This window comes from Astatotilapia calliptera, chromosome 19 (assembly GCF_964374335.1).
Source record: "Astatotilapia calliptera chromosome 19, fAstCal68.1, whole genome shotgun sequence".
Taxonomy (NCBI): domain Eukaryota; kingdom Metazoa; phylum Chordata; class Actinopteri; order Cichliformes; family Cichlidae; genus Astatotilapia; species Astatotilapia calliptera.
In genome coordinates, this window is record NC_137440.1 from 25,560,029 (window position 1) to 25,582,579 (window position 22,551).

Consider the following 22,551-nt stretch of genomic DNA (forward strand, 5'->3'; position numbering starts at 1 on the left):
TAGTACCATGTGCGACAAATAGGGGGAGAAAGGGAGTTGTCTCGAATGATGCAGCTGAAATAGCTTTTAAAATACAAACTTTGATTTGTGCTATTGTTAATTCAATAATAATGTAATTTTAAAAAATCAAAGGCATGTTGAGGCCCATGTTCTATTGGGGACTACGAGTACCAAAATAAATTTGATAAATAGATAATTAATGAATTAAATGTACCATTAATAAATTATAATTGAAAAAAATGAATAAATGAATTTATGGAATGTTTTAAAGAAATTAATTGACATTAATTCATTATTTACTCATTTAGTTGATTAACTATTTCCTATTTTAATTATTAAATGACACACTTTAATATTCATTTAATTCAAATCAAATCAAATCACTTTTATTGTCACATCACATGTGCAGGTACATTGGTACAGCACATGTGAGTGAAATTCTTGTGTGCGAGCTTCACAAGCAACAGAGTTGTGCAAAATACAATAATGTAAACAAGCAAAATACAAGAATGGCTACATCTGAAACTAATAAATATATGTACAATATATAATAGTATATGCATTTCTGGATGTGTATACTAAATATCTTTCTACGTGTGTGTGTGTGTGTGTGTGTGTGTGTGTGTGTGTGTGTGTGTGTGTGTGTGTGTGTGTGTGTGTGTGTGTGTACACATATTTTACAAATTAAATAGAGTAAACAATAAATAAAATATATAAAATAAAATATACAGAGTGAGACATGTGCAAAACAGTGGCGTTACTGTACAGTATGGAGTGCATAATGTTAAAGTTCCAGTAGTGAAGCTGAGGTGTCTATGAAGTGTTCAGCAGTCTGATGGCCTGATGGAAAAAGCTGTCTCTCAGTCTGCTGGTACGGGACCGGATGCTGCAGAACCTCCTTCCTGATGGAAGTAGTCTGAACAGTTTATGGCTGGGGTGACTGGAGTCCTTGATGATCCTCCCCGCTTTCCTCAGGCAGCGCTTCCTGTAGATGTCTTGGAAGGAGGGAAGCTCACCTCCAATTATCCGTTCAGAGCACCGCACTACTCGCTGGAGAGCTTTGCAGTTGTAGGCGGTGCTGTTGCCATACCAGGTGGTGATGCATCCAGTGAGGATGCTCTCAATGGCACAGTGATAGAAGGTCCTGAGGATGCGGGGGCTCATGCCAAATCTTTTCAGTCTCCTGAGAAAGAAGAGGCCCTGCTGCGCCTTCTTCACTGTTTTGTTTGTGTGTACTGACCACGTAAGATCCTCAGCCAGATGTACACCAAGGAACCGGAAGCTGCTCACTCTCTCCACAGCAGCGCCGTTGATGGTGATGGGGGTGTGTACTTCTCTGCACCTCCGGAAGTCCACTATCAACTCCTTTGTCTTTGCGACGTTGAGGGTGAGATGGTTGTCTTGACACCAGTGGGTCAGGGCGCTGACCTCCTCCCTGTAAGCTGTCTCATCACTGTTGGTGATAAGACCCACCACTGTAGTGTCGTCCGCAAACTTCACAATGATGTTGGAGTTGTTAGTGGCCGTGCAGTCGTAGGTGTAGAGTGAGTACAGGAGAGGGCTCAGTACACACCCCTGTGGAGCACCAGTGTTCAGTGTGATGGGGGATGAGGTGATGCTGCCCAGTCTGACCACTTGGCGTCTGTCAGACAGGAAGCTAAGGATCCAGCTGCAGAGGGAGCTGCTCAGTCCTAGATCCTGCAGTTTCCTGTCCAGCTTCGAGGGAACGATGGTATTGAATGCTGAGCTGTAATCTACAAACAGCATTCTCACATACTAATTATGCATTTATTTAATTCCCTTTGGCACTCTGGGCCCTCCATAATGTGCAACCCTGTGACCTACTACATATTTATTATCAGTACGTGAAACGTGGAGAATTGTTTTGTGTTGAATTACTTGTGTTAAAGTCTTTACTCAAGAAAAAGTTATAATCCTTGTTAGGTAATACTTTAAAAAAAATTGGTTGCTTATATTTAATAATCTATATTACACCTATATAAAAAGTGAATACTCCCTTCTTCTTTTCAGGTTATTGTCGCTAGGGGTCGCCACAACTGGTCATCCTATTCTCCCTCTCACCCTATCCCTAATATCCTCCTTTGTTACACCAACTATCTGCATGTTGTCCTTCACTACATCCATGACTTGTCTCTGTGGTCTTCCTCTTTTCCGCCTGCACGGCAGCTCCATGTTTAACATTCTTTGCCCAATATCTAAAATATACAATTGACTGAATTAATTGAAGGTTTTCAAAATAAAGTCATAGGACAACACGGGAAGGCCAAAGAAAATTTGTTCCTTGAGATCATAACACAGACGAAAGAAAATATTAAACAGATCTATAAAAGGACTGATTAACTCTTAGGAAAAGAGAACTCAAAAGTGTACCCATAAATGGGACAATACAAAATGTTATAAATGTAAAAAAGTATATATAACCTCATATTAATTTGTTTTTAGAGCTTAGTGCTAGTCCTCCAGAAATGCAGTCCCAGATTGGTTTTAACTAGCACAAATATTTTGACTTTTAACCACACAGATGATGTGAAAATGAATCAGATTCTCTCAACACTATCAAACTCAAAAGCGAGAAAAGTATATTCCCTGGCACATGAAAGTTGTTGTGGTAATTCCATAAATAAGGTGACAGACAGGAAATCTGAATGCAATGAATCTTTCTTTCTTTCTCATTTCTGCATGTCATGCTGCTCACAGGTGAATAAGACTGACTTAAAGTTCATCAGATCACTTTACAAACACATTCTACTATTGAATTCAGATATGCATTTAGTACATCTGAATACAATACGAGATTTATCCAGCCTGTTCTGGGCAAATGAGTATAGCAACAAGGTCCGCCATGTAGGTGTGCCTAAGTAATGCATCATTTTTTGCGCAGTCAGCTCTCTCCTAATAAGCAATTAATGACTGGAATATATTTCCCCAAAATTTGAAAACTTGTATAGATTTCTATCTTTAGTCATGATGTATATTAAAAAAATGATTTTGAGGACTTCGTCTTGTGAGCATTCATTTCATTATGACTGCTTAATTTTTTATGTAATTCTGTATATATGTGATTAAAATTGTGTGTGTGTGTGTGTGTGTGTGTGTGTGTGTATGTGTGCCCCTGTTGATAGATTTTAACTTATATACTTTAACTGCAGATACAAGTTAGCTAAACTTTCTTTCCTTTTGTGTGTAGATTTGTATCTAAAGTTCTGTAAAATAATAACTAAAGCTTTAAAATAAATGTTATGGAGTACAAGGTACAGCATGTGCATTCAAAATGGAGCAGAAAAAGAAAGTAGCCTAGCATATTTTTAACTATATGAAAAGTGTGTTTGAGTAAAGTACTCTTTCCATCCCATTGTTAGACAGTAATAGTGGCATGGTGGGAATGGGGCCTCTGGACATGTGCTCTATCAGCACTCCATGGGATCACATTTAAATCAAGTGTCATGAGTGGGCCCCACCCCGGCAGGACAATGTGAGAAGTATCGCCCCAAAAAGTTTTCAGAAACTGCTGGAAGAACAGGACAAAGAGCCGGAACAAGTCCCTTCTACAGAGACCCCACCCACAAACCCACAGGACAAAAAAAAAAAAAAGATCACATCTCAATCTCCCTTTGCCTTTTCATCAAGAAGGCAGACCCACCAGCACATGATATTACACATTTGATAATAAAATAAAATGTCATGTACCAAATTGAGCTTTTTGAGTATGATTATATATGCAGAATAAGAAGTAGGACACAATCGTTCTGGTCATGTTTATTTAAATAAATACCAACATAAAGTAAAGCATGAGTTTCAAAGAGTAAACAGTTCAAACTGGAACAAGTTAAGAGAAAATATAATTAGGGGCTTAGCCAATACACCGCATCCCTGAGTAACAGCAACATTTGCAACTTCTATTACACACCCCACAGATTAAATAGCTTTTCAATGATTTATGGCTTTAATATTGTTACTGAGTTAAAGTGAGAATGCAGCTCAGTTTTTGATGACAAAAGCATGTTTTTAAGAGGTCTGCTGGCAATGACTATTTGTTGGCTAGACAAGTAAAGGATTAGTTTACAGATGTGCCGGTGGACAACTATATATACCAACATTTTAAAAAAATAAAATAAATTATGCTAGCTCACTAGTTGCATGGAATCAATACAGTAACATCAGCATCAAGTCCTTTGAAAGTTAAAAACAGACTTTGTCTGCACCTCCGGAGATAAATCTTCATACCCAGGATAAAATACGTAATTTGAGCATTTCACATGAGGACTAAACCGCACCTTGATCACCTCATCGAATGAAGGCCAAAAAGACGGAAAGGATAATTGAAAACGTTGATCGAGTCGATACATCCGCTGAAGTCCATGACAAGATGCTCATTCCTCATCGGGGAACTTGAATTTAGCATAGACGATGAGCATAACTACGGACATCACGACACACAGGGAACCAATCACGAGGTAGGCAATGCCGAGGAATTCATTGCTTCCACCCATCCAGGACACATTGCTGAACACAATCTTCTTCGCCCCATTAAAAGCCCGAACAGGATAGTCTGGGGCACAAGTGTTAAGGATATACACTGAGAATAGATACAAATGGATACCAGTTGTGGAAAACAATAACACTAAAGCAGAAAAGACATAAGTTATATCAAAAAGTACATTTTTCATTCCATAAAAATCTGTCTTGCTTGTATTGCAAACAAACAAATATATTTAAATGTTGTATTGAAAGTATTCAAACTTACAGCCCTGTTTTCTAAAGTGGGCGATATGGAGAACTTTACATAAGTCCTGCCTTGGCACAGGACAATCAAAAGCTATTTGCCTAGCTTGTTTACCTATGTCAGAAGATTTGCCTGTTTTTTTGGTCACCTTAAAGAACTCCTGAGTCATTGTGCTCAAGCCAGTGCTCTGGTGAACAGAGACACACCCAACCCGTTGAACAGGTTACGAATACACTGCTGTGGCTGTAACACGACACTGGAGCCTCGTAAATCTTTAAATCGTGGAATTTTTTATTTTTTAAACAGCAGGCTATTTTGTAAGTGTTAAATATCATTGGTTTCATATCATCATTTATACATGTGTATAAATACATATATTATAAATATGCATCATCCTTTAAATCATCGTATATTCTGTAATGAGTACAAGGATACTGTAGGTGATGTCAATCGTGTAGTTTCCAGCTGGGAGACCCTTTTGATAATCCCCGCTTGCATCGATTCGTCGATACAGCTTTCTGAAATTTGGCAGTGCTGCCCTCCTCATCCACACCAGGAAATCTTGATTCACAAACCCGTTGTTACTAAGATCTGATGCGTCCAACTCATAAGCAGGCTTGGCCCAATTTATGGGTTTCACAGTACCTGCAAGTCAAAGTAGGCCAACATTTACCAAAGTATGTTAAGTTCCTGGAATGTGCACTTTATTACCCTCTATTAAACACAACTTAAGATAAAATTAAACTAAAGGTACTACCATTGAAGGCATTCTTCAGAGGTGTAACGCTTGGATTTCTGTATTTGATGTTGTAGTCTGTCCACCACGCTATTCCTTTTCCATCCAAGGTCACGTTATTTGTTGTCCCACTGACGGTCCGAGTCAGCGTGAAAGTGTCTTTAAAAGAAAAAAAAAAAATTAACACTTCCTTTTATAGAAGATACTTTAATCTCCACAATTACTAGAGATCCCATACAAACCATTGAACATGCTGTTTGCTATTGATCCACATGGCACAATTGGTTTTTTGCTGCTGTCGTAGTTATAGGGGGAACAGGAACTACTGGGGCTCTTCAAGAGATACAGACATTTTTTTTAAATTCATGGTCTGTAAGATTTACATGAATTACAGAACTGTAAAAGTAAATTCAGCACAGCTTTAGAAACTGCATGTTTTTACACATCCAAGTCTGTGCATGTCTGTGAAATACTGTGTGTTCTTAACTCACTGTAAAGTAACTCAGGTCTCCATATAGCTGATTATCGTCTTTGGATGCCCCATATCTTCTGTAGTTTTGGAAGTAGTTTGACAATCCGTAATAAAAGAACACAGGGCCCTGGATTAAGGAAAACAAAACCCACATAAAAAAAAAAGCAATAACCAAAAAACCCCACTGAATTGAGAGGCAGGAGTACAGTTATGCTGGCATAAATTATATAAAATAAGGATCCATCCCAACCTGAAACAGAGTAGTGAGGGTGAAGTTCAGTGAGCACTTGCAGTTTGCTATATCTGACTGGGAGCAGCTAGAACATGGTGATCCGTTGCTATCCCCAGTGTAGTCCAACTGTGTGGGAAAGAACATCAAAGTATGAATTCTTACTTCTCAAAAACACCTATTTTTATTCTTGTAATCAAGTCTGTAAGCAGACAGCATGGTCAGTAACTGTTTATAAGAATGATCCCATATATCAATTTTAATGTTTAAAGACTGTTTAATAACAGGGGCGGATCTAAAGAAATTTTCTTAGGGTGGCATGAGGGTGGCAGAGAAATCAAATGGGGTTGCAAAATCAAAGCCTTTTTTTTTTTCAAACACATATGCAGGTGATGACATATGGTTAAAATGATTCAAATGCAGTAAATATACATGCTTTTCATATAAATATTGTCTATAACTTAATTATTTTCTGTAGCCCACATAATTAAACATGTTAGTTTCACATAGAATCCACATAAAACACGTGAATTTTGATTCTATGTACTCTATAGCCAGTTTAATAAATAAATATATAGCACAATATGTATAAAATTCAGAAAGCTACACAACATGGAGCGGTGTTGTTCAAAATGTGCTCTGGCACAATCATAGGCATGGCTTTCTGCTGAAAACAAGAAAAAAGCCGGTCCTGCTATGAGCTGAACCATTTGTTAATGGTGTAGGGCAGCGGTCCCCAACCCCCGGGCCTCGGACCGGTACCGGTCCGTGAGTCGTTCGGTACCGGGCCGCGAGAGTTGAGGCTCGGGTGTGAAATGTATGGTTTTCAGGGTTTTTAATCGGTTTTCAGCGTTATTTTGTTATCGTTTTTATCGTTAACTCGGTTTTCCTGGGTCTTTTCACGTGTGTTATGAATAAATCTTTTTTTCGGTACCGGTACTAGTTTTATTTTGTTGTATTTTTCCGTGACACCTTAAAGGCCGGTCCGTGAAAATATTGTCGGGCATAAACCGGTCCGTGGCGCAAAAAAGGTTGGGGACCGCTGGTGTAGGGGGCTAACACTATTCAATAAATTCAAAGTTAATGGTATCTTATTTTAATAAACAACACTGTCATGTGCAAAACTAGGGTGACACTTGGGGTGGCAAGAGATCATTTTAGGGTGGCACATGCCACCATTCTAGATCCGCCCCTGTTTAATAATTATAATTATTTTAAAAAGTTGTCATTTGATTGTTCATCCTAGGCATATGCTTTCAGTGTGGAGGTCATACCTCTAACACCTGGATGCTCCTGGAAGTGACAAGGAGAGCGACTCCAATGCCGATGAAGGCCAGCCCAATGAGGACAAATCCTGGGATTACAATTCCAGCAGAAAGTATAGGCTGCCATGCCGGAAGCCTTTGCTGGGTGAAGGCGGTGTTGTCTGGCCGGTTGGCTGACTCTGACTCTTGTTTCACCATTTTCTCGCTTCTGTTGGATTGAATCATTATAGGTTTACAAGTATGATCCAGTTTATAGCATTGCAAATGTGTCTATCACATCCACGGCAATGTATGAACCCCCTACTAAAAGTATACTAGCTCATTTGTTCACCAAAGATTTATACGGTGTGTTGACAACTGACGTCACAAAACACTGTAGCACAGCTCGACATAAAACACAGCGAAAACCTTTGTAATACTGTACACACGAAATCTAAAACCCCGACCCCAACGGTATACAGATTGTTAAAAGTACACCACTGAGTTTTCGCTCACTTTTAAATGGGTTTGTTCAGATACATAGTTTACCCCAAACAAAATGCTTTATCATTATATTCACGCCTAACACTTGGGTTTATATGTTTAGCCACTTACGTGCAATCAGCTCTAAAACGAAGACACAAAAGCCTCAAAAGCAGAACATCGATATGCTTCCCTGAGTCGTGAGCCCGACGGAGCGGAACACCTTTACCTGCTTACCCCGCCTACTCTGCCACACCTGCTCTTTTCTTTTCTAGGGATGACGTCAGTTGTTTGCAGGGTCGGGGTTTTGCGGACAGAAAGTAGGACGGAAACGCGGAACTTGCAGGCTTGTTTTGGCCACTAAAAAATAAATAAAAAGCCGTGATACTGGGTTGAACTATGTCAACTAGGCCTATGCAAATTTGAAACTCCGAGGGTATCATATTTGAGATTTGTGTGAATAAACTCCACAAAAAATGCCGTAAGTAGCAAAAATTATGCAAATTAAAACCGAAATGGGCAAACTGATATGATTTACTTTTATTCAACAAATATTTTTTGAATCAGGCTTTACAAGGCTGACTTAATTAAAAAAAATGATAAACTGACTTGTAATTTTGACTCAGTATAACATATGCTGTAATTTAGTAATAAATGATTTTTTTTTTCTTTAAAACGCTCTTTCCGTGCTGGATTCAGAAGCTGTTCCAGAGCACCAACATAGTGTTCATATCTAAAGGTAAACAATATTTCATCCATTGCAGTAGTTATGATCCATTTAACCACGAAAAGCGCCCTCGAGTAATGGCAGTAACAGTAGGAGCTATTCAAAGGCTCGGCATTGTTTTAGATTGGCAGTTATCTCAACCATTAACTACACAGGGCGGCAATTGCGTAACGTTTTCCATTCACCAATCACAGAGAAGTTCGTTGTGCAAGGTCTAATAGTGTGGAGTCTTTGTGTTGACATCTTCTGGGGGATTGAGAGGTATTATTAATATTTTCAGTATTTTATAATTTCCGGTTGCCTTAAAACAGTAGCAGTGTAGTGCAGAGTAGTGTGAGAACGTTTGCAAACGATTTCGCGAACAGTGTATCAATACGCATTAATTTCCAAACAAACCGGCGTACGTGCTCTTATGCTACCATTGGTGCTAGCCGGAGCTTATTGTTAGCATTGGCTAACCTAGCATGGTCGCCAATGAGAAATTAGAAAGGAATATATTAAATTCAGTTAAATCTATATGGCTGCAGTACATTGCGTGTTTAGCAGTAGCGTTAAATGGTTACGATATGAAATTCATATGGTGCATTTAAGGCTTTGAACAGAAGAAAACCTGCTGTTGGCAAATGATTGCTAAGCTAGTTTTGTCGTTAGCTTGCTAGCTGAAACAAGTCAGAGAAAGACGGTTCCTGACTAACGGGATTGGGCATATTTAATCAGAAAGTAGGATACAGACGGGCAAACGGCAAGCCATTTCCTGTTTTCTTCAGGAGATATCTCGACTTGATCGACAGACATTGTGAAAGACCTTCGTCCCACGCAGGGTCTCAGTATTTTACGAAGTAATTTAGCTAAGTTAAAATCAATTTAAAATTACACAAAAGGCCGATATCAAACAGTCCTGTTCGTAACCATATTTCTGGTTCTGTCTTTATTTCTTAGTGTTTGAATGGATATTACCAGGTGCACGGAGAAATGGGTAAAACAAGACAAGGTTACTGTACCTTGGTGCCCTCATTTCATAAAGTCATGACATCCATGCACACGCAACATTGTTTAAATCATCCAGTTATAGAAATAAAAAAAACACGAATTAATGTCTTTATTTTGGGATGATGTATTTTCAAACACCAGGCAGTATTTTGCAGTTCTTGCTTCAAATGGCAGGAGGATGTTCAAATGTTTATGATGGAAAAATAATTGTTAACCAAACCTTCAATTACTGAGAATTACACTTACAAGGGCTTTTGGACTGACGGTGCAAAGACTTGCAGGCCCTTGTGCATTGTTTCTTATCCCTATGGATTTTGTACTTTTTATATGTTGCTTTAAAGTAAATCTTTAATTTTCATATATTTTGCAGTAGTATAAGTGCAGTAATGTGTGCACACAGTTATTTACCCAGTGCTCAAAACCACATCATCATGTTCATCCAATATTTTCTTTTATTATTATTATTGGTTACACTGTTGCTAACATCTAAATTTCAACCATTTCACTTTTTGTTGTTGTAAGCATCATCATTAAGGAGTACATCTCATTCCTGTTCCCTTTTTTGTTTAGGAGAGGCCTCCAACATCCTCCATAATGCTGTCTAGCAAGAAATCAGATGCGGGTTCCTCCTCCTCTTCTTCGTCTTCTGCAGCGGGAGGTGATAGGGTCCCGGGTTCTGACATCCAGACGGGATCTGCAGCCTCAGTGGCTGGAGCTATGGATTCAAAGAAAAAGGACAGGTCTTCCCCTAGTGGGGAACATGGAGGAGCCTCTTTGTCACACCAGTCAGGCCCCGGAGGGGCAGATCAGGACTCTGCTGAAGTCCGTAGGACGAGTCGACGCAAGCGAGCAAAAGTAAATATTTTAGGTTTATAGATGCTCACGAGGGAAGGAAAGGAAATAAGTTTATTGTGGCATCATGAGAATTGATTATATTCTGTGCTTCAGGAGCGTTCATTATCCGAGGAGTGTTCATTATCCCAAGACACAGGTATTTTTCTGCGTCTGCACCTCCGTGAAAAGTTAGAAGTGGCAGTTGTTTCCCAGTGTTTACAGTGTGATATTTCTGGCAGTTGTTGGTTATGCCTGAGAAATGTTTCAGCACTTCTAAGAGAAGTGGGAGTAAATGAACGATTTACACAAACGCCGGTTTTAATGATGCTTTTATTGTGCCTACTGTTGCAGGTGGAGTACCGCGAGATGGACGAAAGCCTGGCTAATCTTTCGGAGGATGAATACTACTCAGAGGAGGAGAGGAATGCCAAAGCAGAGAAAGAAAGGAAGCAGGTCATCCCTCCTCCACCCCCACCTGTGGAGGAAGAGAATGACAGTGAACCAGATGAACCGTCTGGTGTGTGAAACACTTGCATGTTAGAGCAGTAAAAGAAGACATGTTCTGCTAATTGGTTGCAATTCTTAACTGAGTGGCCTGTTAAACTGATCTTAGACTTCATTTCAACAGAAAAGAAATATGCGTGTTTATTTTTAGGTTTGGAAGGTGCTGCTTTCCAGAGCCGTCTTCCTCATGACCGTATGACATCCCAGGAAGCAGCCTGCTTCCCTGACATCATCAGTGGTCCCCAACAGACTCAGAAGGTCTTTCTGTACATTCGCAACCGCACGGTATGTATTCATATAAATGGATTAATTTGAGTTTCTAGATAAAGGGCAGTACTGTAATTCATGTTATTCTCATCCAGCTCCAACTGTGGCTAGACAACCCTAAAATACAGCTGACCTTTGAGGCCACAGCGCAGCAGCTTGAAGCTCCATATAACAGTGAGGAATTAAATAAAACACTTTTTCCCCATTATTTTTATTTTTGTCCTCATACAGAAAGAGAAATTTGATGTCCATTTGTTCTCTTTGTAGGTGATGCTGTGTTGGTCCACAGGATACACAGTTACTTGGAAAGGCATGGTCTCATTAACTTTGGTATTTACAAGAGGGTCAAGCCTTTACCCAGTAAGTTCATCCAGTTATTCTACTGCTGAAATAGCACTAGCAATTAACCTAATTTTGGTACATTTTATGTTTTCTACATGACTTTGAGTTGAAAAATAAAATACTGCCTTGTCCTGCAGCAAAGAAGACTGGGAAGGTTATAGTCATTGGTGGAGGTGTGTCTGGCCTGGCCGCAGCCCGGCAGCTGCAGAGCTTTGGGATGGATGTTACTGTGCTGGAAGCCAGGGTACATTACTAACAGTATTTCTGTTAATCAGATGTTGGTATAAGTCATTTGAGATTTTAAAATGCTCACTATAACAAGCCTCTAAATTCTATTCATGTATACTTTTAAATTTCTTTTTGAAATGTTAATCTTTTCATGCAGGACCGTGTTGGAGGCAGAGTGGCCACATTCAGGAAGGGCAACTATGTTGCAGATCTTGGAGCCATGGTAGTGACAGGGCTGGGTAAGAATCAGATTCTTTTTGTTGAGATGCTGAAGTTAATCATTTTTTGCATTTAGTAAGTGTTTAGCATCTGTGTGCTGTAGAGGTGTATATATTTTAGTATACAATTCCTAATACTCCAAAACTCAGAAGCGTTCATGTGTTCAAGATGCAAATAATTTTTAGTGTCACATGATCTGAGATCACAGTGTTAAGAGAGCTATTTTTTAATTATAGTTTTATATTGGTTTAGTTTTACTTTGATTAACCTGTAGAGGGTAATAACAGCCTGTGTAATGTCATTGTATTTTGGGTCTGTGTGTGCACTTGTTCAGGAGGAAATCCTATGGCAGTTGTCAGTAAGCAGGTTAACATGGAGCTAGCCAAGATCAAACAGAAGTGTCCACTATATGAAGCCAATGGACAGGCTGTAAGTACAATGAATGATCTTAATAATACTGAGGTGGCTCTTGTCTATTATCCTGTTGCAGCAAAACTCAGTGGGGCTCCTAAGATATTTGTAAATATATATTTGACTTAATTTTAATAACAAACTTTTTGTGTGTGTTTGTTGTTGTTTTTTTTTTTTTTTTTGTAAAAATCCAAATTTTGTTACAAAACCACGATGTGGCAATAGGCTAACAGCAATAGAGGCATGCATGCTGATGTGTGAAATATGTCTGCTTGCTTCAACCATGCTGCTGTTCATACTGACACACCCATTAAACATTCCCAGTGATGGTAACAGAACTATGTGAACCATTTGATATAATAACACAGATAACCTCCATGTACAACTTATGTTTGCCATAGCTCCAGACCAGACCCACACAATGTTCAGTAGACATGTTAAAGTCTGTGTTTTCTGTTTCAGCTCAGTGGTCTTGTGAAGATTTTTTCAATGAATGCCTTTCTTGGGGTCATTTCACATGATTTCTGTTGGGTTACCTAACTCTAGGAGATGATTTTGTAATCGTTTGCAGCTTTAATCATTTAGTAATTGATGTGGAAATGTGGTTAAAGTTGGCAAATGTCTCGTGAAAACAAACACGTGGGAAGCCATAATTTTTATCAGTTACTAACAAAAGGGTTCAAATCACAAAGTAGCTTCACCGTGCGTCACAGGGTCAATTTATTATGTTTTTTTTCTCACCTGGCTGTTCCCCATCATCCCCCACAGTTTGATAACCACTGCTCAAAACCCACCTCCATGCTGGTTTATTTATTTGATTTCTGTTCCTGATTGTGGGTCTGGTGGTTCACTCTGAATGTTTGAATGAGTCTTTTTATTATGTCCAACAACAAGTCAGTGGTTTCTGAGTTTGTTGAAATTGATTGTGTGTTTGCACTTGTAACTTAAACGAGGGTATGGCCATGCTTTTAGACACATTCATGCATAAATGTCGGAAGCGCCACAGAGTCTGCTTTTAACATGTACAGATGTGTAAACCAGAACATTCTGTTAGGATTTTCTTTTCTTTTCTTTCTTTTGATGCTTGCAGAAAAGGTGAACTCTTGGCATTAAAGTGCTGTGTTTGCATTCCTAGCTGGTACTTGTCCCTTTTATGGCTTTCAAAGATTCACCGAAACATGGTGGTAGAGTTTTTAACTACATACTGTTGCGTCTGATCAACAACAGCTCTAGTTCCTCTAGGAACTGAACAGCCTAGAAACGGATCTAGCCTAATGTCATTAAATTGTTTTTTCCCCCTTTAGTTTGTGTTCTGCCCATTAAACTGCAGCAACATTAGTAGGATGTTTAGGATCCTTTTCAAGGCTCTATTTTGAAATCTTTTGAAGCAGTCACATGTAACTAATTCCCCCCCTGCAGGAAAAGGCAAATTAAGTGTACATGATTTACTTTTGTGCAAAACCGTTTGACTTTGAAAATGTTTACTTAATATGTTGTCTCTCTCTTCCCCTCTCTCCTGCCATGTTCATCTTTTTGGTGAACTACTAAAGGGTGAACGGTGCACAAGTGTATGTATCTGTTTATTTGCATACTATTTCTCTTACTTCCTTTTTAACCAATTTTAGAACTAAATATTGCTGCTCATCCATTTGAGCTTCACATCATGTAACTTTTTTTTTAAATCCCTGTAGTAGTTAAAGAGAACAGCAAATAAGCAAAGTGTCATTAACTTTTGTGTTTGGATAAAAAATGACAAAACACTATATTTAACATTTTTAGCCTTTATTTTTTTAAAGTAGTGAGTTGATAAGAAATCAGTTTAAATGTTTCTGGTTTCAATTTGTGAAAAAGTAACTTTGGTTAGCAAAAAACGCATTACAAACACGATATTTTAGCTCATTTTAATAACAATGCTATGCAGAAAATCTAGTTATATCATTGGCTATGTTTCTACTAAATTGCAGTAGACGAGGCTGGCTGTGAAAAATATTCAATGCATTAATCAAATCAAATAAAGAAAGCTCCATTCTTTGATAAATGTACAGCATCCTCATGTGTTTCACCCCAATCATAATGTGTAATGTGTTCTACTAATGCTTAGCCATAGATCTAACTCTTTTCTTGCATTGTCTGTGTTCTGTGATTTTGAAACATGTCATAAATCTCTTTCTGCATGTTTATCAAGGCATCAAATACTGTAATATTTCTAAGTATTTTTTAAGGAGACATGAATAACTTTTATTAGTGAATCAAAGTTTTTTGTCAGTATTGATTCCATTATTCCTAAACATCAAAAGAGTTAAGTGTAGTTTTGTTTATTTGACTAGTGCCATGTCTCGTGTGCCTGTACTTTTATTATGCTGTCTTTTAAATGCCACCAATGAGAAATTCTCCTCATGCGATTGCTTGGGTGTCCAGGTACCAAAAGAAAAAGATGAGATGGTGGAGCAAGAGTTCAACCGACTGCTGGAGGCCACCTCTTACCTCAGCCACCAGCTGGACTTTAACTTCCTCAATAACAAACCAGTGTCTCTGGGTCAGGCTTTGGAGGTGGTCATACAGTGAGTAACAGAATCTGGTATCAGTATCAAAGATGCTTATAGGTACTTGAATACACCTCTAATGTGTCTGTATGTGTGTAGGCTGCAGGAGAAGCATGTAAAAGATGAGCAGATAGAACACTGGAAGAAGATTGTGAAGACTCAGGAAGAGCTCAGGGATCTTCTTAATAAGGTGAGCATAAATTACTTTATCAATTTCCTTAGCTGCCACTTTCTTCCCCTCGCTCTGCTTACCTACCTCAACTCTTTTCTCCACCTTTCAGATGGTATCCACTAAGGAACGTGTTAAGGAGCTCCATCAGCAGTATAAAGAAGCAAGTGAAGTAAAACCCCCCAGAGATATCACAGCTGAATTCCTGGTGAAGAGCAAGCACAGAGACCTCACCGCACTCTGCAAAGTAAGTTCGATGTTTGTTTGTTTTTTGAGAAATGGAAAATAGACACTGGACAGATCGCCAGTCTAACACTATTTCAGATCAAAAGCAAATGTATTTCACATGGGATAAGGGGAAGAGGATGGATGGTTGGATATGATCCAAAAATCACTAATCAGTGTCATAGAAGAGCATTATAGCTACAACTCCTTACACTATCCTACACTTTTGTTAGTGTCACATAGTGTCTGTGTTTTGTTTTTATTTTCTGTAGGTTGAGCTACTATGAGGCAGTATTAGACATTCTAGGTTTATTATAAGGTTCATTCATTGGTCGGGAAGTTGACCCACCACAGTGTGTAGGAAAGAACTTTCAATATTTAATAAGTGATTTTAAGAGTATTATAGTGCTAAAGAAGTACTATCATCTGAAGGGGATATTTTATGGACCACTAGTTCAGGGTGGATGCCTCGCAGAATTTTAATGCTGTGCTGTCTAAGTAAACCAGACAGGCTGTGTTTAAGTGGTTTAATGCCTCAGTTGGACGTAATATTAGAGTGAGTGCCGCTGTTTTATTTTTGGTGAGGATAAATCACCTCCACTACTGCTGTGTGTGTATTTAAAGGGGAAGATTTAGTTTAAACACAGCTGGTATCTGAACTGGATTTGTCTGCGACCCATCCGCTCTCTGAGAGACCACTTCAAGGGTTTGAATCACTGTCTTACAGTCTTTCTGTCTGCACATGTGTATACATACACTTTTAGCAAGACAGACTTGGCTTTTAAGAGAGTGTGTGTGTGTTTATGCACATTATATTCTTTTATGACTGCACTGTAGAACAAGATTTTAAAGCCAGTGAAATTCTTTTTGTTGAGAGATTCTGTGGTAGTCTTGCCACTTTTTGTGTTTCCTCAGGTCAGCTAGTTTAGAGGCGAGGGATCCTTAAGACTTAATGTAGCTTTGCCTGGAGCTTCGACTGCTACGTGGTAATACCAGACTTTGCACTGTCCTAGTTTTTTCTCTTGTGGTGAACTGAACAGGTTAAGTCAGCTCTTTCTGTCAAAGCTGCGTGTCCTTTCTGCATGACCTGAAACCCTCAGGGTGTGTACCGTGTACACACATGTACATGCATGTGAAACTCAATCTCCAAAAGTCTGTTGTTTGACAGAAGTACTGGTGTATTGCTAATTTTGGGTCCTGAAGTGCATACTAAATGCAAGCTGAAGTAAAAAATTATTAAGATAGTGATCGAGGCCAGACTATAAAAACACTTTTAAAAATCATGTATTTGTGATAATATTCCCAGTATCTGGAAGCATAAGAAGTGTCCTACACTGTGATTGTGATCCCTTGTGACACTGAATGAAATCTACATTACATGACTGTGCTGTTTGTTTGTAGGAGTATGATGAGTTGGTGGAGATGCAGGTCAAACTTGAAGAGAAACTCCAAGAGCTGGAAGCAAATCCACCCAGGTAAGACCCCACCCTCCATCCCAAAGAACCCCAACAGGATTTGGATTTTTTGGGGGGGGGTTATAAAAAAACGATTCTAAACACTGAGATGTTGTTTTTACATTTGAGTTCTGAGCTAGAACAAATACCCAGAGTTGGCTGTACTTTGTACCACTTTGGTGTTTAGTGGCAAAGTAAATCCTGTTTCCAGGTTTACAGTGGTGATTTATTATTAAGCAATTGTTTTTTGGTCCTTTAATGAAAGTCACAGTTGGGTTTGCAACACTAACCTGCGATGTCATTACTGATGTAAATCTTCAGCGGCTTTCACAAGTAAAAATACTGGACTGATTATGTTGAAGCATCATTTGCTAAATATGGATTGAGTGAAATTTGTTGGTTAAATAAACAACACTGTGTGTTTAAAGAAATATTTTAAAAATACAAACCCAGTCACGAAAAATTAAGGGACGCTTTCCAAGACATAAATAAAAAGTGATTACACTGATTTGCATTTTATGAAGCAGTATTTATAAGAGAAAGGGCAACAAAAGGCGGGAAAAGTAAGTGTTACTAAAAAGAAAATGAATTGGGTTACCTGGCGACGCGTCAGTAACCTGGGTATAAAAAGAGCTTTTTAAAGAGGCAGAGTTAGAAAAGTAAAAATGAGCACCACAAGGTTCAGCAGTTTCCAAAACGTCTCTGCACGCATGAGACAAGACCAAAAATCAACGGACACGGTGGTAGAAAGGGCTCTATCTGTTATCAGTTTATCAGATAACGGGTTTGTGTTTTTAGTTATATTTTTGTGTTTAGTTGTATTTTACACAGCATCCCAACTCTTTCAGAATTTCATTTGAAAGAGCAGCCTGAGTTGAGTTAGCGTGAGCTGTCAGTGTACCTCACTTCTCATTGCCTTCCCCTTCTTTCCCACAGTGATGTTTACCTGTCATCCAGGGATCGGCAGATCCTAGACTGGCACTTTGCCAACTTGGAGTTTGCCAACGCTACACCCCTCTCCACCCTTTCTCTCAAGCACTGGGATCAGGTATGTACACGAACACATTTTGAAAAGACTTAACTGTGCAATGCAAGACTGCGGTTGGTTTTAATGAAGACAGTCGAGGTTCTTGGCTTTTTCATATGCTCAATAAGCTATTGTTGCTTTGAAATACTTTTGGGGAAGTTTATTATTGTGCTGACATAAAATGTTAAATTAATGTTTCCACAGGATGATGATTTTGAGTTCACTGGCAGCCACTTAACAGTAAGAAATGGTTACTCGTGTGTTCCTGTGGCCTTGGCTGAGGGCCTGGACATCAAACTAAACACAGCGGTGCGGCAGGTCCGATATACAGCATCTGGTATGTGTCTTATGTCATTTGGCAAAAGTGGAACTGAAGGAACTCAGTATTGCAGTTCATATAAATGCAGAATGTTTAAGGAGCACTCTTGTTGATTCTGCAGGCTGTGAGGTTATAGCTGTGAACACTCGCTCCACGACTCAGACATTCATCTACAAGTGTGACGCTGTGCTGTGCACGCTACCCCTCGGGGTGCTGAAGCAGCAGCCCCCTGCAGTCCAATTTGTTCCCCCGCTGCCAGAGTGGAAGACATCAGCTATACAGAGGATGGGTTTCGGCAACCTCAACAAGGTTGGATTTAAATATATGGATAAGCATTTGTTAAAGTGAAAAGGATAAACTCTGCATTGTTTAGGTTCTACTCATAAAAACGGAGTCGCATTTTTATGCTGGAGTCCAAAGATTTTAATTTTAAACTCATTCACAGTGGGGTAACACATGTGATGTGCCCAACTTTTGCTTGACTCCTAACACATGTTGTCATGTTCAGCTTCAGCGCTCAAGCTATTTTAAATCATGTAGCGTGTTTTCAGCAGGACTGAGGAGCTGGTTTCTCAGGGAGATGACCCTCTGTTTTTGCTGCAGCATAATTATGCTGAAAACCTGACCTTCAGCTGCTGGAGGGATATTGCATTTAAAGCAAAATCATTATTCAGGATTTATTGATTGTAGTCCCGAGGGGTTTGTTATTCTGCGCTCAAATTGCTAAGCTTGCACTTCTGCTGTAGTGAGCTGATTTCTTTTGTGTTTTTTATTTATTTATTTATTTAATTTCATAAATCAGTCTAGGATTCCAATTTTCTCTATATATGTCTATGCTATTGTTGTTCTATTCCTCGTGTTAGTTTGGAAGATGATGAGTGGTGACTAGAGGAGAGCCATGTATGTGTAGGTGGAACAAAGCTGGATGGCGTGCACACCAAAGATGCTTTTTGCCCCGTGTTAGTAATCCGATCAGAGTGCTCATTCTGCGTCACTCCTGACCCCCACCAGCTCCTCTACTCCCTCTGTTGTCGTGCATCATCCGCAGCAGAGTACTTTATTTTCTAATTCTGCTGCATCACAGAGGAGAGTACTGCATTATTATGCAATCTGAGCTGCTACTAGCGCAGTTACTCCAGCAGGAGGAGCTCTACCATTCACATGGCCCAACCTATTCTGAGCTGTCAATGTGCTGAGCATTAGATGTACTTCACAAATTATTGAGTTTTGTCTTAAATAAGCTGCCTGATTGTTAGGTGACTGTTCTTAATTTATCACCCTCCCTGTTTCTGAAGGTGGTGCTGTGTTTTGACCGCGTGTTCTGGGATCCGAGCGTTAACCTGTTCGGTCACGTCGGCTCCACCACTGCAAGTCGGGGCGAACTATTCCTTTTCTGGAACCTCTACAAAGGTGGTGTACACATCACATATTTCTAGCCGTTGATGCTATTACTGCTTCAGTACTTTCTTAAGGGCTTTTACGTTTACTTAAGAGCTGTTCATATGAGTAATTTGTTTCTTTAAAAACAAACCAAAAAACCCCAACCATATTTTGGTCTAAATAACGAATTGTGACTCTTTCTTTTAGCCCCGATCCTGCTCGCTCTGATGGCTGGCGAGGCTGCTGGCATTATGGAGAACATCAGTGATGACGTTATAGTCGGACGTTGCCTGGCCATCCTTAAAGGAATATTTGGAAGTAGCGCTGTGCCACAGGTAGAGCCTTTTGTGTGTCGTCTTTTGTTCTGTCCCCTAGTTTTGATCAGACACATCTTAATATTATGTTTGAAGCCTCCAGTGAAGTAGTGGTTGGGGCTTTTTTCAAGCTCAAACATTTGGGTTTTCTCAGTTTTCCAATACTTTAAGTGGAATGTCAAATTCATTCCTGAATTGACCCCCATAACCAGCAAAACTTAACAGAGCGAGCATATGTGAAAGCGCCCGCAATGGGGGGGAGTCGCATCCAAACCACCTTTCATTATAAATCATTTGCTTATGGTTTCAAATGGGATAAAATCACATGCATGCATGCCAGCGTTGGAGCTGTGCACCATCCAGCTGTTTACAGGTCCCTCTAATATCATCATGGAAAATTCTTACAAAGCGTGTGCTGTTTTTGTTGTGTGTTGTCATGGCAGCCGAAGGAAACTGTGGTCACCCGCTGGCGTGCCGACCCCTGGGCGAGAGGATCCTACTCATATGTAGCAGCAGGTTCTTCAGGCAATGACTATGACCTGATGGCGCAGCCCATCACGCCTGGCCCAGCGATACCAGGAGCCTCCCAGGTAAGTGCTCAGCAGACGGCTGCTTATTATTCAGGAGTGTGTGTGTGTGTGTGTGTTTGTGTGTGTGAGTGAGTGAGAGCGAGAAAGTAATGAGGAAAAGTTGCCCACAATATTCAACCAAACCAAAGCAGAGCGGTTTATTCCCAGCACAGATGTTTTTGGGCTGTTTTGATGTTGGTGTGCTGATTTGATGTGAACAAGTCGCATGTATGTGTTGACTGATGAGCCACAACAATTTACTACCACCCCCACCCTCCCAATCCCGTCTACTTTTAACCAACTCTAACGGCGGAACATTTTAAAGCTTATCTCAAAGCGTTTTTTTTTTTCTTTTGCAGCCTGTCCCTCGTCTCTTCTTCGCTGGTGAGCACACCATCAGAAACTATCCCGCTACAGTTCACGGGGCACTCCTCAGTGGTCTTCGAGAGGCCGGCCGCATCGCAGATCAGTTCCTCGGTGCCATGTACACACTTCCCAGACAAGCCACTCCCACTGGCACCAGCAACCCTCAGCAAACTCCGCCCACCGCCACCGTTTGAAAAGCTTCTCTTGAGTTCCTTCCTACTCAGGACTGGATCTACTAAGACAATTTGTGATTAAAATGTAAAAACAAAACAAGGTTTAACCCATAAACTGGTGACATTTCTGGATTGGTCTTTTTACACACAAACTCTGGACAGCATCTAGTCACACACAGCAGGGACGGATGCATTCTCACTACAGGAAATGTTGGTTTTGATGAGGGGTGGTGTCTGGGTATAGCATCCAGCAGGCAGGACAGGTGACACCCATCTGCTGTGAATTCTCCCTTCACACTCTAGATAAATCTCTTGGTCAAAGCTCTGTAAGGTCTAAAGTCCCTTTTAGACATGGATAGATAAATAACGATGGCATTCAAACTTAGGGCAAACCTTAATGTTCCTCACAGCTTCATTCAAAACCTACCAGAGTGATGGTGATTTGTGTCTGTGCCTGTCCACACAGACAGAAATTTCTCTTCTGTATTTGGAAATTGTGAAATTCATTCAATTGCATTAGAAACGGTGTTAGGTACAGGGTCATTATGTACATGCTATTTCTTTGTGGGATAGTCTCCACTGAGCTGATAAAATCACAAAGATGCAGGAGACACTTCCCCAGTAAGGATCTATCATAATAATCTTTCAGACCTAGTGAGATAGACGACTATGACAGAGTTTTACAGAAAAGTGACCAGACATGTGCGGATGCCGTCAGATTGATAGAAAGTAGTGGATAAAATAAAAGGGGGCTCATGAAATTTTTTTTTAAATCCCCCAATAAGTTTTGCTATTAGAATAAAATAATGAGACTTCTAGAGTTTTCTGGACATGCGTTTAATTAAGATTCTTTTGCCTTAGACCATTTCTTCAGACATAGTTTGGCTCTTAAGAGGTCCCAGAAAAATGTGAAAATATGCAGATAGTACAACTACAAACTACTACCAGAATAGGATATGACCTACTACATAGACTGGGTTGCTAGGGAACCGTGAGGGGAAAAATCTTTTTTGTTGTTGTTGTTTTAGATTTGCCGGCATGGAATTACTTTCGGTACTTGGAGTGATTCGATGTGGAGCTATCAGAGCCGAATGTCTTATTTATGTGTTCTTTTGTTCCTCCAGAAGACTTTTGTTTTTGTCTTGTTGTCTTAAAGCTTAACATGTTACTATATACTGTAACTGTGTGCCTGTTAAATTTCATTTGTTTAGGCTGGAAAGTGTATTGAAAAAGACTTGTATTACAAGTTAAAGAGAGCTATTCAAAGAATTAACTTTTTTGTTTATTGTGATCAACACTTTTTTTGTATTGTCAGTTTCTTTTATTAAAAGAAGAAAAGACATATATTAAAGACTCTTTTTTTGGGGGGGAAAATCTTAGATTTAAATGTGTAGATTGTCAGATTTCAGGATTCATCCCCCCCTTTTCTTGAGCTTCTACTACCTGCAACTGTGTCGTGATTGCGCTTTTACATTCATTTGCATGTAACATGGCTGCATCTGCTTTGACCCTTCGGTGACCCTCCTTCATTGCAGGTCTGGCCGCCTCCCAGGGTCTGTGGTACTGTTTGTGTTTTTGAGAG

The 22,551-nt window shown here is 39.6% G+C and overlaps 2 protein-coding genes across 11 annotated transcripts; one reads left to right on the forward strand and one right to left on the reverse strand.

Moving 5' to 3' along the window:
• Positions 1-3,762: 3,762 nt before the first annotated feature.
• On the reverse strand, positions 3,763-8,179 carry tmem30b (transmembrane protein 30B). The gene is made up of 8 exons (XM_026153039.2): positions 8,041-8,179; positions 7,456-7,654; positions 6,203-6,310; positions 5,972-6,079; positions 5,723-5,813; positions 5,502-5,639; positions 5,180-5,389; positions 3,763-4,570 (listed from the first exon to the last, which is right to left on the reverse strand). The coding sequence occupies exons 2-8, from the start codon at positions 7,642-7,644 to the stop codon at positions 4,392-4,394; spliced, it is 1,023 nt and encodes a 340-aa protein (XP_026008824.2). The 5' UTR covers positions 7,645-7,654; positions 8,041-8,179; the 3' UTR covers positions 3,763-4,391.
• A 135-nt stretch (positions 8,180-8,314) lies between these two features.
• kdm1a (lysine (K)-specific demethylase 1a) lies at positions 8,315-22,313 on the forward strand. 10 transcript variants are annotated; one of them, XM_080293908.1, is made up of 22 exons: positions 8,315-8,389; positions 8,608-8,647; positions 10,196-10,480; positions 10,808-10,976; positions 11,088-11,248; positions 11,326-11,404; positions 11,498-11,590; positions 11,710-11,816; positions 11,958-12,039; positions 12,354-12,448; positions 13,981-13,998; positions 14,849-14,991; positions 15,073-15,163; positions 15,255-15,389; positions 16,769-16,842; positions 17,758-17,869; positions 18,053-18,185; positions 18,289-18,476; positions 19,463-19,577; positions 19,755-19,882; positions 20,305-20,451; positions 20,790-22,313. In XM_080293908.1, exons 3-22 carry the CDS (start codon positions 10,220-10,222, stop codon positions 20,988-20,990), a joined length of 2,532 nt encoding a protein of 843 aa, XP_080150034.1. In that variant the 5' UTR covers positions 8,315-8,389; positions 8,608-8,647; positions 10,196-10,219; the 3' UTR covers positions 20,991-22,313. The 10 variants fall into 10 exon arrangements, with proteins under 10 accessions (XP_080150034.1, XP_080150033.1, XP_080150035.1 ...); XM_080293904.1 differs by lacking the exons at positions 8,315-8,389; positions 8,608-8,647 and adding exons at positions 8,821-8,896; positions 9,575-9,611; XM_080293906.1 differs by lacking the exons at positions 8,315-8,389; positions 8,608-8,647 and adding exons at positions 8,828-8,896; positions 9,575-9,611 and having other exon boundaries at positions 10,811-10,976; positions 11,115-11,248.
• Positions 22,314-22,551: the final 238 nt, after the last annotated feature.